This window comes from Eulemur rufifrons, chromosome 6 (assembly GCF_041146395.1).
Source record: "Eulemur rufifrons isolate Redbay chromosome 6, OSU_ERuf_1, whole genome shotgun sequence".
NCBI lineage: Eukaryota > Metazoa > Chordata > Mammalia > Primates > Lemuridae > Eulemur > Eulemur rufifrons.
Window position 1 is genome coordinate 50,381,830 of NC_090988.1, and position 15,255 is coordinate 50,397,084.

At 40.1% G+C, this 15,255-nt stretch overlaps 1 protein-coding gene across 1 annotated transcript in view; it reads left to right on the forward strand.

Moving 5' to 3' along the window:
- Window positions 1–15,255, forward strand: part of GDPD4 (glycerophosphodiester phosphodiesterase domain containing 4) — a 120,062-nt gene that overhangs the window by 24,847 nt on the left and 79,960 nt on the right. Inside the window, exons 2-3 of the mRNA XM_069470484.1 lie at window positions 6,029–6,231; window positions 10,571–10,674. Coding sequence (XP_069326585.1) covers window positions 6,043–6,231; window positions 10,571–10,674 — 293 coding nt within the window. The 5' untranslated portion in view covers window positions 6,029–6,042. The remainder of the gene's footprint in view (window positions 1–6,028; window positions 6,232–10,570; window positions 10,675–15,255) is intronic.

A 15,255-nucleotide genomic window follows, 5' to 3' on the forward strand; every position in this document is an offset into this window, starting at 1 on the left:
TCTGAGAAGATACATGGTATAATTTTGATTTTTTTGAATTTGCTGAGACTTGTTTTGTGGCCCAAGATATGATCAGTCTTGGAAAATATATTATGTGCTGATGAGTAGAATGTAGTTTTGAGGTAGAATATTCTGTAAATATCTGTTAACACCATTTGTTCTAGAGTTCTATTTAAGTCCAGTGTTTGTTTATTTATTTTCTGCTTTGATGATCTGTCTAGTTCTGTTAATGGGGTGTTGACATCCTTGACAATTCAGATGCCACTGTTTTTTCTTTTGATCTAGTAGAATTTGCTTTATGAATCTTGGAGTTCCTATATTAGGTGTACATATAGTTAAGATTGTTATTTCCTTTTTAATTTCTCACTTTATCATTATATAATGACCATCTTTGTCTCTTTTTTTAACCATTGTTGATTTAAAGTCTATTTGATATGATTACGGGTACACCTACTCACGTTTGGTTTCTATTTGTGTTGAATATTTTTTCCATCCTTTTACTGTGAGTCTGTGAGTTCTTATGGTTTAGGTGTATTTCTTGGAGATAGCAAATAATTGGGTCATGTCTTCTCATCCATTCAATGTCTTTTACATGGGGCATTCAGACTATTCACATTGAGTGTTAGAATTGATATGTGGAACGCTGTTCTGTTGATCATCTTGGATGATACCTTATTTTTTTGTTTTCCCTCTTAGGCTATTGTTTTATAGGAGCTGTGAGCTTTAATTTTTGGATGTTTTTACACTGGTGGGTATGTATTATGCTCCATGTGTAATGCACTTTTGAGGATTTCCTGTAGGGCAGGTGTAGTAGTGACAAATTCCCTTAATGTTTGCTTTTCTGGAAAAGTCTTCATTTCTCTGTAGTTTATGAAACTTAATTTTGCAGGATACAAAATTCTTGGCTGGCAGTTGTTCTGTTTAAGAAGACTAAAATGGGGCCCCAATCCCTTCTGGTTTGTAAGGTCTCCATTAAGATGTCTGCTGTTAGCCTGATGGGTTTTCTTTTGTAGGTTAGTTGTTGCTTTCATGTTGCAGCTTGTAGAATTTTCTCCTTCATTTTGACTCTGGTAAGGTTGATGTCTCTGTGTCTTGGAGATGTCCTGTTTACTATGAATCTTTCCAGATTTTGATGACCAACTTGTGTCTGGATATGTGATTCTCTGGCAATACCAGGGTGTAGTCCTCTTCAATAATTCCCTTGAATAGGTTTTCCATGCATTTTGCTTTTTCTTCTTTTCCCTCTGGGATACCTATAATTTGTATATTGGCTCATTTCACCTAGCCCCATATTTTTCTGAGTTATTGTTCATTTTTCTGTATTCTTTTTTTTTTTTTTTTTTTTTTTTTTTTGCATGTTTGTCAGACTGGGTTAGTTTGAAAGCCTCACCTTCAAGCTCTGTGATTCTTTCTTTGGCTTGGTATAGCCTCTTTTGGAAGCTTTCTGCTGTCTTTGGTAATTCCCTAAATAACTTTTTCATTTCTTTAAGTTCTTTTATATCCTTTCTTATGTTGTCTAGCTGTTTAGCAAATTTTTCATATTTTTCACTCATGTCCTAAAATATTTTTTTAGTTTCTTTTTGTTGGATTTTAACTTTCTCTTCAATCCCTTTCATCTTGTTTGCCATCCACATTCTGAATTCCATTTCTGACAATTTGACAGTTTCCTTTTGGTTGGTATCTTTGCTGTGGATCCATTGTGGTCCTTTGGGGGTATCTAATTTGTTATTTCATGCTGCCAGAATTATTTTGTGGGTTTCTTGTCATCTGAAACCTCTTCTCTCAGCTCAGGGCTAATAGGCATGTGGCACACCTGTTCTTTGCTGGGAATGCTCGTACTTAGTGAGAAGGGGGAGAGCTCACTAGTAGAGCTTTTGTGTCCTACTCTGGAGGACTGACCTGGTAGGAGAAAGGTAATTGCACTGAATGCCTGTAACACAGCTGTTCTCCTGTGTTGTCCCATTCTCCTGTGGTTGTTATAGTCCAAGCTGGTGCTGGGGGATATTCGTTTGGATTGGTCCCCAGGCTACCGTTAGAAGCTCTTGCTGGGGGCTGGTGAAGTCCCTTTCCATGGAGGCAGGTGGCGTGATCTTGGCTGGCACCGGGGTTGGTCATGGGACCTTGACAGCTGCCTAGTCATGTCATTGGACCACAGCTGGTAGTGGGGCTTGTCACGTGACCTCTGCGGGTGCCTGAGCACATTGTGGAACTACAGCTGGCAGCTGGGTGCGTGGCGGGACCTTGGCGGGTGCCTGCCCACATTGTGGGACCTTGGTGGTCACCTTGGTGCATTGTGGGACTGCAGCTGGTGGCAGGGTGGGTCATGGAAACTTCATGGGTGCCTGTGCAGGTCTTGGGACTTTGATGGGCACCTGGCAGGTCTGGGAGCCTTGGCCAGTGATAGAGTGGCAGTGGCTGGGCCACCAGCATCTGGTGGTGCTGGGAAGACATGCTGTACCGCACTGGGGAGTTGTGGTAGCTGGGACTCTCCCTTCACCTAGATCTGACTGTGGCAGCTGCTGCGGTGCTGCTCAGGTGGCAGTGGTGACACTATTGAGATGAGGAGATGGTGGCAGCAGATGTTGAGGTCCTGTGGACGCCTGCTCTTCTAGGATCTCTGGGAGACAACTAGTCAGGGGATTGGAGGTGTGCACAGCACCTAATCACAGTGTGCATGAGACCACCTGCCCTACCTGCTCTCTCTCTGGCCTGGCAGGGGTAGTGGGACGGTGGCTGCAGTGCTGCTGACCCCTCCGCAGACTGGGTGTTCTGGGGCCGAGAGCGCAGAGCGGTGTCTGTTGCAGTGACCCAAGACCAGAAGCTGGCGGGGCCCCACTGTGCCCACTCTCCAATGCAGTGCTGCTGTATAGTCCCCAAGCACATCCCTGATCCATTTGGAGGCCTACTGTGGTAGGGGAGCAACCTCTAATCCTGGGTTGTAGTGTCTGCTGGGGGAGTGCAGAGCCCCAGGGATCTCTCCCGTAACCCTTCCCCATGTGTGGATGCTTCCCCTAGGTACCTTCTGATGTTGCTGAGCAGATCATCCTGCCTCTCTCTCTCTCTTGCTTTGGGTGTCTCTATTCTTCTTTGTGATGATTCACAATGCTCTGTCCCAGTTGCTCTATCTGCAGCTGAACCTCTACCCACAAACTTTGATCTCCTCGAGAGCAGGAGAGTTTAGGCTGCTTCTAATCCGCCATTTTGCACCTACCCCTTTGATAATATTTCTTGTAGTATAGGTCACCCTGGTGATGACTTCTTCCAGTTTTGAATATCTGAAAAATGTCTTCATTTCACTTTTCTTTTTTTTTTTGCTGAGTGTTAAATTCTAGGTTAAAATGTTTTGTTTTTCTTTCTTTAGTTCTTTAAAGCTGTTGTTCCACTGTCTTCTGGCTTCTCTTGTTTTCAACAAAATGTCATCCTTATTGAAGGAATGCGAACAAGTCATTCTTTATTCCTCTGTATGTAATGTCTTTTTTCTCTGGCTGGTTTTGAGATTTTTCTCTTTACCTGTACTTTTAAGCAACTTAATTATGATGAGTATTTTAGTTTCTGTATGTGACTTTTCCTTGGAATTTGTTGTGCTCCTTGGGTCTGTGGATTTATATGATAGCTTTCATAAAATTTGGAAAAATTTCAGCTGTTAATTCATCAAATATTTTCATCTCTTATTTTTTTCTCTCCTTTCTTTCATGGACTCTAATCACCTTTAGATTAGACTGCTAATAGTTATTCTGGAGCTTTCAGTTGCTCTCTTCAATTTTTTAAATCCTCAAATTCTCTAATGTTTCCTTATGCAATGTCTAATTTTCTCTTAGTCCTGGAAATATGTTTTTCATTTCAGATATTGTATATTTCATCTCTAGAAGTTCAGTTTAGGTCTTTTAAAAATATTTTCCATGCTTTCCTTAATATGCTCATTTTTCTTTCATGTACATGTGGAATATAGTTATAATAATGTTTTAAAGTTCTTTCCTACTAATTCAAACATCTAAGACATTTTTGGGTTTTTATTGCTTGATTAATTTTTTTCATCCATATGGGTTATGTTTTCTTTTTTATATGTCTGGCGATTTTTGATTGGATGGTAGGCATTGCAAATTCTACTTTGTTGACTGCTGCTCTATTTAAAAAAATATATTATTGGGCTTTGTTTCAGAAACATTTTGATTCTTAGAAACATTTTGATTCTTTCACAGGTGCCTGTAAGCTTCATTAGGCCAGGCCACAGCAGCCTTTAATTTAGGCCTGCTATTTCTCCACTACTGAGGCAATGCTATTCTGACTATGAACCTAATATCCCTTGTGTTACAAAGGTTTTTTGCTCTGATTGGTGGAAACACCAACTGTTCCTAGCCTTATCTCAGCCTTGGAGATTGTTCCATCACCTCCTTTTGTGTGGTTCTTTCCCTAGCCTTGGGTAATTTCATGTGCATGCACCAATCAATCAGTATTCAACTGGAGACTTGGGGAAGATGTATGGGGAACTCTTGCCTCCTCCACTTCCCATTTCTGTCTGCTCAATTCAGGGAGACTGCTAGACTCCACCTTCATTCCTGGTATTTCATCCTGGAAATTCTATCCAGGTTATGAATGGGAAATTAATAATATTCACTTTTCTGTGTTTCCCCCCCTCTCAGGGATTGCTAACCTGTACTGCCTCTTTTCCAGTGTCTGAAACTGTTGTTTTGTATTTTTCTCAGTTTTTTAGTCATTTAAGGTAGGAAGGTAACTATAATCCTTGTTACTCCATTTTGGTCAAAGTAGAAGTGCAGACCATGCACTTTTAACTACAACAATAGAGTGACTTTTATGAGAAACAAAGTAGAGCATGACAGTTTTCAGGAGCAGAGACCATTCCCTGGGATCAGGTCCTTGAAGATTATTTTTGTTTGTGGTTTCTAAAGTAATTTGTTCTCCCCCACCCCCAAATTCACACATTATCTCAAAATTCCTTTGGTATGAGAACAACTTTCTTCTACCACAGTGGGGTGAGAAAATGTAGTGACTGCTAGATATCCCCTTAATATCTGTCCTCTCTTCTTTTTACTAGTAGAGAAACCCCTGTCAGTGGAATGTCACATTCAACTTCTGTAAATAACCTTAAAATAAGGGGTTCCTTTCTTCTTTGTACCTTTGTCCTTTCTCCTAGCTGGTATTGGGAGTGATGGTTATAGCTTGAGTTAGACATTTTGGACCCTGAGAAAGAAGTCCTTTGCTGGGAATGGTGGAACAGCAAGGTGGAATATGCCTGGGTTCTTAATGCCATTGTGAAGCCACATACCACATATTTTGTTCTTTCTATCTCTGAAATTTTTTTGTAGGCATATGGAAAGATAAACTTGTCTCATTTCAGCCATTGCTCTCTGGTGGGTGCACGTGCTTGCTTGCACACTCTCACACTCTCTCTCTCTTTCTCTTTCTCATTTTAGAGATGAGGTCTCACTATTTTGCCCAGGCTGGTCTCCAACTCCTGGCCTCAAATGATCCTCCTGCCTCGGTCTCTCAGAGCACTGGTATTGATTACAGGCATCAGCCACTGCACCCAGCTCCTGCCATTGCTCTTTGAATGTTCCATTATTCATATTTGAAGTTAATCCTAACTAACTCTGTATGGGAGAGGAGAGAAAGGAAAGGGGCAGCTAGCTATATGTCCGAATTACATATTAGTCAAGGATTGTATTTTCATATACCTCTCCCATGCCTCTAACTTCTCAAGTTATTTTAAGAGCATTTGTATATATTACTTAATTTGATGCTTTCAGCATCTATTAGTTGGTGAGGACAGGGAATATGTTCTTATTTTAGAGGTGAGAAAACTAAACCTAAAATGGTATAGTAAACAACAAGTTAGTGGGAAAAGTAGGGTAAAGCTCTATTCTTCTACCCTGAATCCAGTATATTATCCTCAGTTATAAACAGTTTTTCCTGGTCATCTATCTCTGATAGAATTTTCTGTAGAATGGTGGGGTAGGGTACATTAAGGGGGAGCTACATTAGATCCTGATCCTTTTATTTGTCCTTCCAGCGACAGGGTGAATCATGCATAAGAAGGCCAACAGGATTGAGCCCAAGAGGAAAAACATAGAAAAACAAAAAAAGTTTCATCCGTGGATTAAGCGAATCTTCAGCCACCAATGCTATGTCACCCTCCTTACTGGCTGCTACAGTTGTCAGTGGAAGTTCAGACAGTGGGAAAAAATTAAACCTGGATCCTGTTGCTGCAGTCTGGTACAGAGAGATGAGAAGGAGCTGGACCACACTTTCTCAGATGTGGGGAACATGGGCTGGGCCCTGGGCCCGTAAGGGCTCATTAGAGTCTCCAGGACTGGGGAATGCTAGGGCTCCAATTCTTCCATGACAGTAGTGCACCAATGTTAAACTTACTGCAACATGTACTTGCTTTCTTCATTTTCTTTCACTTTTATTCTTTCCTTTTCCTTACTACTCTTTATGCCATTCATTTATTCATTTTTTTACTTGTGCATTTGTACATTCAGTGAACTTGGAAGAAAAAGTGAGGTTTGGGTGCACTTAAGTGTGTTTGTCTAGGGATTACAGGAATGTCTGAATCTTTAATTCTCTCTTCTCCGTGAGTTTCCCAACAGAGATATGCTCATGAAGGGAAAAAAAGCAAATGGGAAACAAGGGGCCTCTTTATTATTGGTCAGGCTAGTACCTGATTTTCCCTAATGAAGAGCTCTAGTCAGGCTGAGTGGTGGCATGTGGCCTTGCCTATTTGAGGGCCTCTTTCTTTCTCCAGTCCCTATGTTGGCACCCTCTGGGGGGCTATATGGTATGAGAGATCAAATGGTGAGCACACTGAAATGAGAAAGAGGAAGGCCAAATCGTATACCTTTACTTATTTGTAAACATGGTCCAGCCAGGGTTCAAGAATCAAGCCAATTGAATCACTGATTTCTTATACCTGAGGTGGGGGGCACAAGGAAAGGGGTAGGAAATGGGAGCCTTCCCTGGAGTAGGCAGGAATGTTCTTCTGTCCCCTGTGTCTTTCCTATCCAGATATTTGGCATCTGTGCTACTCACTGGAGATAACAGAAGTACTTCAGGCATAGATCCTGCTGTCAAGGATTTCAGTCTACTAGGGGGAAAGACAGGTATACACACAAAGTCTCAGTGTAGTGAGAGAAGTGCTCTAATTGTGTGTATACATATGTGTGCAGGTACATTCCAAGGGAGAGGCCAAAGATAAGTTTATTTAAAAGGTGAAGGGTGATTAGGAATTAGATAGGCAAACGAATTGGGGGTGATGGAAGAAATGATACTGGAGGAGGCATCAAAGAGCATGATGAGTCTGGAGATTGGTATAAGGCTTATTTTAGATGGAGCAGATATATGAATGGAGAAGTGATGGGAAATAAAGCTAGAAAGGGAGGTGGGTCAGATGTTTTGTAGTTTTAGGAATTTAACTTCTGCCATGTAGGGAATAAAGAGTCCCTAAAGATTTTAAGCTGGTGATATGGTTGAGCTGTGTTTTGGAATGATTATTTGATTGTGTGGAGGATATATTGGAAAGGACAAAACATATGCAGGGAGACCTCTTTGTCTTCAAAGAGAAGCAACAGCAGAACTCCAAATAATAGATGTCATTGGCCTGGATCAGAGTAGTGATGGTAAAGGTGGAGAAGGAAGGGTGGATTCAACATATATTTATTACTTAAGGATGAGGTGGTAAGTCACATGAGAGCTAGAAAGAAGGACATAGAGGGAAAAATAAAAGGGAGGCTTCATGGGAAAGGTAACATTTGAGGTAGTGTGGTGTCAAGGAAAAAAATCCCTGGACCAGAGCCTGGGAGAGTATGCATGGCCCCCAATTCTAACTCTGCCTTTGGGCTGGTTATGTGATACCTCCAAGCCTCTCTACAGCTAGGGAATTGAACTAGGTAATTCTTAAGGGCCCTAGATAATTCTTAAGGCCCCTTTCTGCTCAGGGGAGGGAGTATGGCATATAGCATAAATGCTAATAAAGCTTGCAGGTTCTGGGGAAAGACTATGGATTCAAATTATGACTTCAACTACTGACTATCTCCAAATTAGAGTTCCACCACTGTGGGAGCTTGGCAAGTTACTAACATCCTGGTGCTTCAGATTCCTCATTTGAATAATGAAGAGAAAACAGTAGTACCCACCTGCATGATTTGTTGTGAGTATAGAAGAAGTAATAGGTGGAAAAAATTTCAAATTGGACTTGGTGTGTAATTAGCACTCAATAAATGTTAGCTATTATTGAGTTGCTGTTCTTGGAGTCATGGACTTGTGGAAGTGACATATTGAAATGATGGCGCAGGAGATTCTGGGTGGAGGTAATAAGATGAGCAAAAGTTCAGAGATAGAGAAGTGCAGTGGTATGTTTAGGGAAAAATGAATTTCCAGTGTTGAATTTAGGAACATGTAAGGGAATAAATAGAAGTAGGACTAAAAAGGAATATTTGGATCAAATTATGAAGTACTTTATGTCAAGCTAAAATATTTGAACTTATCCTGTAAACAATGAGGAGCCTTTGAAAATTTTTGAGCCAGCATGGCAACAGTGAGAATGAAAGGAAGGAAATGGATTTATTCATTAAAAAAAATGTATTGAACATTTAATATGTGCTGCAGTGATGGAGACAGCTAGGGCCTCTGGCACTCCTGAAGCTTACATTCTAGTGGGGATGTGTTAGGGAATAAGCAACAAATGAAGAAAGACAACTTTGCATAGTGTTAAGAGCTTTGAACATAATAGGAAAATGTGTTAGAAATCGTGTCATTTGATCTTTCTCCTAAATGAAGAGATAAAGCCAGCCCTGTGATATCTGGGGGCAAAAGTATTCCAGGCAGAGGAGCCAGCAAATACCAAGCTCCTGAGGTGGGATCGAATTTGATTGTGTTCTAGAAACAGAAAGAAGACCTAGTGTGGCTGGCATCTGGAAATGGAGTCAGAGTGTTAGAAGGGTATGAGGTCAGGGATGTGCAAGTGTTGACCATGTAGGATCTTGTGGGCCATGGAAGGCAGTTTGGATGATATTCTAGTACAATAGGAATCTCGGGGCGGGGGGGGGGGGGATTTGGGGCAGGAGAATGACATCTCATATATGTTTGTACAAGTCCACACAAGTTTCATGTAAGACCTGCGTCAAATCCAGTGCCCTTTATCCTCTTACACTCTGAGGGTGATAGTTTACTACCTTGACAACCTGTAATGTATTTCTTCAGCTTTTTGGAATGCCCTTTCTATGTTTTCCATTTTATATTTTTATTATTACTCCTCACAATAACCTCAGAATTTAGACAGGGCAGGGATTATTCTACCTAATTTTAATAGATGAAAAACAGCTCTCTAAAGAGGTAGAATTTCTTATTTATGTATACAGAGGCTTTTAAGATTACAACTCTGATGGCAACCCAAACCCAATCCTTTTGGGAAGGGTTTGGCAACCTGTGGCATGACTGGTTTGTGATATGGTTTTTGGTGTGGGGGGGGTTTGCCTTCAAGGCTCAGTTTCAATACTTCCTCCATAAAGATATCCTCCATACTGGCTTTTGAGCTCACATAGATCTTGGTTCCAGTCCTGTCTGTGCCACTTCTTGGCTGTGTGATGATGAGCTAATTACTTTACCTCTCTGAGCCTTCTACAAAATTAGGTTTTTTTTGTTTTTTTTTTTTTGTTGAGACAGAGTCTCACTTTGTTGCCCAGGCTAGAGTGAGTGCCGTGGCATCAGCTTAGCTCACAGCAACCTCAGACTCCTCGGCTTAAGCGATCCTACTGCCTCAGCCTCCCGAGTAGCTGGGACTACAGGCATGCGCCACTATGCCCGGCTAATTTTTTCTATATAGATTTTTAGTTGTCCATATAATTTCTTTCTATTTTTAGTAGAGATGGGGTCTCGCTCTTGCTCAGGCTGGTCTCCAACTCCTGACCTCAAGCGATCCACCCACCTCGGCCTCCCAGAGAGCTAGGATTACAGGCGGGAGCCACCGCGCCCGGCCAAAATTAGGTTAACAATACCTAACTCATGTGGCTATTATGACAAACCAAGTGAAAGCACCTTGTGACATCCCTACTATTGTACTGGCACAAAATACCTACTCAAAAAAAATGTTTATTTCATAACTCTGATTCCCCCTTCCTCCCCCAGTTGGGTAGATAAACGACTAAATGAACTTATGAACGATGAATGGGTGAATTACTCAATGAGTCAGTGAGTAAACATTTGGTAGCTGCAGAAGTGGATGGATTTAACAGATGATTGTTGAGAGCCAGCTACATTCACTAAACTATGCTAGATATTGGCAATACAGAGATGTATAAGAGAAGTTCCTTTTACTTGAAGAAACAGTGTAGCATCAGATACAAACATATAAACACATAATTACAGTTAAGTGTAATAAATGTTATAAATATGCATATACAAGATTTGGCAGGGGTAAAAAGAAGAGAGTGGACACTCCAGCCTGGGGAGGGTAATACATGGCACTGTAACTATACTTACTTTTGGCAAGTGTGTACAGAAATTTCTGAGGTTACATGGATAAATGGAGCTAAGTTAAACTTCTTTCTCTTCCCAGAGAGAGCAATTATTTTACCCATGCCTGCTAATTTCGTTTATCTTGTCTGTGATTTTCCTGTACCTGTGGATAGAAACCTCAAATGAATACTTTAACTTTGACTGGTGAGTTTCACTTTTTGTACTTTGATTTATGTAAGGGCCCTTTGGTCTGATAGCCACCTGAATTCCACCTCAGGTTGAAAATATCTGGTGGCATAGTAGAAACAGTGGACAAAACTGGGCTTTCCACAACTTACAGGTGAGAGGCCTGCCTCTGGGGCACGAGTAGGATGCTTAGCACCCTAACCTTTTATACCGCCCTTCCACCTGTGCTCAGTCTCTCACTTGGATGAAATCTGGCTCAGTGGGAAGCTTTCTCTGTGCTTCCAGCATCCCCAGTCCTTTTATACAAATAATGATTCCCTGGCATCTTGTTCCTCAGTCTCTATGACTGGGTTACTGATGCCTACACTAGTTGGTTGTCAGGATCTCTGCCCTTTAACTCTACCCTCTCTGCTTCTCCTATACCCTCTGCCTCCTCCTGTTATTCCTATGAACACAGTGACAGGTATCCCTTCTCAGCACCCTTTCGTGGCTAAACTCCTACTCCTGGACTGCTCCTGGCCTTTCTGGTTTCTCTGGCCTGATGCCTTCTAACCTTGCTGTAGATCTTACCCATTATTTGGTATTTGGGGGAGAAGGATATGTTTGGGAATGAGGCTTTTTTGAAAAACATAGAGTACAGTTATTTTTTCCTTTATAGAAATAAAACATAGCTTGTTATCTTAAATGTAAAAAATTAGAAAATATAATATCTGCTTAGTCTCATTCTTTTTTTTTAAACTGCTAGACCACCAGGGATTAGTCTCATTCTTGACAGTTACTTGGTATATATTTCTCAACTTTTTTTCTATGTTTATTTTTATATTATTATGCTCATACTGTATATATAATTTTGCTTTCCCTTTTCACTGAAAATAATCACAAACATTTGAACCAATTTTTACAACTCCTAATGAACATCATTTAAAATAGTTTCAAAATATTTCATGACATGAAGGTACTATAATACAGTTAGCCATTGTTAGGCATTATAAATGTTTCCAGTTTTCTTGATTTTAGAACAGGGCAGAGAAATCTTCATATTCTTTTTTTAAATTTATTTTTATTTCTTATTTTTTTATTTCAGAATATTATGGGGGTACAAACATTTTGGTTACATGTAATGCCTTATCCTTGCCCAAGCCAGGGCTACAAGTGTGCCCTTTCCCCATACAGTGCACTCCACATACATTTGTTGTGAGTTTACCCACCCCCACCACCAGTCCCCACCTTACCGGCACCCAGTGAATATTAGATTACTACTGTGTGAGCACTTTAGCGTTGGTCAGTTAGTACCAATTTGATGGCGAGTACATGTGTTTGTTTTTCCATTCTTGTGATACTTCACTTTGAAGGATGAGCTCAAGCTCTATCCAAGATAATGGTTCACCATTGTTTTTTATAGTTGAGTAGTATTCCATGTCATACATACACCATATTTTATCAATCCACTCATGTATTGATGGGCACTTGGGTTCTTTCCACATCTTTGCAATTGTGAATTGTGCTGCTATAAACATTCGAATGCAGATGTCTTTATTATAGAATGTCTTTTTTTCCTTTGGGCAGATGCCTAGTAGTGGGATTGCTGGATCAAATGGTATTTCTATTTTTAGCTCTTTGAGATATCTCCAAATTACTTTCCACAGGGGTTGTACTAATTTGCAGTGTAAGAGTGCAGTGTGTGAGTGTTCCTATCTCTCCACATCCACGCCAGCATTTGTTGTTTTGGGACTTTTTTGATAAAGGCCATTGTCACTGGAGTTAGGTGATATCTCATTGTGGTTTTGATTTGCATTTCCCTAATGATTAGACAGTTGAGCACTTTTTTGTATGTTTGCTGGCCATTAGTCTGTCGTCTTTTGAGAAGTTTCTGTTCATGTCCTTTGTCCATTTATTGCTGGGGTTGTTTGATTTTTTTCTTGTTAATTTTTTAAAGTTCTGTATAGATTCTTGTTATCAGCCCTTTATCGGAGAATAGAATCCCACAAGTGGTGTTATTGAATTGAAGAAAGAAGATATAAGAATGGCTAACAAACATATGAAAAAATGCTCAACATCCCTAATCATCAGAGAAATGCAAATCAAAACCACAATGAGATATCACTTAACCCCAGTGAGAATGGCCTTTATCAAAAAGTCCCAAAACAACACATGTTGGCGTGGATGTGGAGAGACAGGAACATTCATACACTGCTGGTGGGACTGCAAACTAGTGCAACCCCTGTGGAAAGCATTATGGAGATACCTTAAACAGATTCAAATAGACCTACCATTCGATCCAGCAATCCCATTATTGGGCATCTACCCAAAAGAACATAAGTCATTCTATGACAAAGACACCTGTACCCTAATGTTTAGAGCAGCACAATTCACAATCGCAAAGACGTGGAAACAACCCAAATGCCCATCCATTCAAGATTGGATTAGTAAATTATGGTATATGTATACCATGGAGTATTACTCAGCTATAAGAAATAACAGTGATACGACATCTCTTTGGTTCTCCTGGAGAGAGTTGGAACCCATTCTATTAAGTGAAGTATCCCAAGAATGGAAAAACAAGCATCACATGTACTCACCAGAAAATTGGTTTCCCTGATCATCACCTAAATTCACATCTGGGAATGATACCAATCGGATACCAGACTGAGGTGGGGGGTGGGGGGAGAGGATGGGTGTATGCCTACATGATGAGTACGTTGCGCATTGTCTGGGGAATGGTCACGCTTGAAGGTACTGACTCGGGGAGGGGGGGGTGCGAGGAGGGGATGGGTGTATACCTACATGATGAGTGCAGTGCGCACTGTCTGGGGAACAGACACGCCTGGAGCTCTGACTTGGGGGGATAGGCAGTACATGGGCAACGTATGTAACCTGAACTTTTGTATCCCCCATAATAAGCTGAAATAAAAAAAAAAACTGTTAAAATTCATTATTCCCATTGCCAAAGTACTTCTGAAAAGGTTATAGAAATTTCTGTTTATAACAGAGGCATATGATAGTATTAAGTATTCTCATTATGCTTCATTTTTATTTTCTTGATAGAATTATTTTTTGTTTTAATTTGAATCATTTTGTTTCAAAACTACTTAATTTCTTTTCTTTTTTCATTTGTCTTTGTCTGTTTGTCCTTTGGGGGTTTTCAGGAAGTTTTCTCATCCATTCATATGCAGTTTTTATTTGTGGACCAGTTCTGAATTAGTCTACAGCACTTGTATTCAATTTAAAATATAAATGCTGTGGAATAATTCATTTCTTTATGTTTATAAATTTTAAAATATCTGGCTGTGAGACCTGTAGTTGACAAAGTTTGTGCAAAGTTTAATATACAAAATTTTCTGGCTCCCCATCCCTTGAGTGGTATCAAAGTCCTGCGGCTTACTATAATATAATATAACAAAAATGGTATGGTGGTGGTAAGAAAAATCTCTGGTCATCAGAGTGACACTGATCACTTTGGCCATTATTATTTCCAACAATGCTCCATTCAAGCACTGGTCCCTAGCCATTTTTTAGAATTGCTCTCCCATGTGTGCTGGAAGAAATTTCCCTCATAGAAGGCTTTTTACATTGACCGCAAGTATGGCTTAGGACCCTCACCATTGTTCCCAAGACTGAGATGCTTACTGGCCAACTTCTGTAATCTAACTTGCAGCCATCCCCCACTTGCGATCCTCTACTTCCAGGATGCAGTGTGCAAGTCAGGTGTAAATCTGAGTACCAATGAAGTCTTCAATCCTAGTGCAAAGTTGCTCTATATTTTTAGAGGAAGCATAGTCTCTTATATTCTTCATATGTTTTTTCCTCGACGACTACTTTGTATGCTATTAATGTATCTATACTAGCTTTGCATGGTTTATCTTTTTCATCCTGTTTCTTTTTAACTTTTCTGTAGCTTATGTTTGGAACTTTCTCTTATAAAATAGCATATGGTTAGGTTTCTCACATCCAGTTTGGCAGTATTTGTCTTTATGTTCCAAATAAAAAGACATCTCTGTACTAATAAATTACCAATACATTTGAGTTTACATCCATAATCTTCCTAATGCTACTGTCCTGTCAGTTCTATATTCTTTTTTCTTCTTTTCTTACTATATTTTGTATTAAATATTTTTTGTTATTTCATTTTACCCCCCTCTATTAACTTAGAAAGGTATACCCACATTTATCTATCCTACCCACTTTTGCTATCTTTTTGGAACCTACCCTGGAAATTACAACATGTAATCTTGACTCATCGTATTTTAACCCTTTTCTGGATAATACAAGGACCTTGAAGCACCTTAACTTCATTTACCTCCTTCTGACTTATAATCCATTACTGTCATATATTTCAATTCTACATACATTTTCAATCACATATGATGTTGTTTTAACCTACCTATTTACCATTTTTATTGCTCTTCATTTCATCATGCATTTCTGATCTTTCATCAATCTTTTTCTGTATGAAAAATACCCCCTGTATGTGCCATGAAGGTGACTTTGTTAGGAAGAGGAGAGGCCTGGGCTGTGTGGGCCATCAGGCTAGTCTATAAGGAGAGAGAGCTGACCTGCTGAGCCTTCCTCTAGCCATGCAGCCCAGCTAGTCCTCAGGTG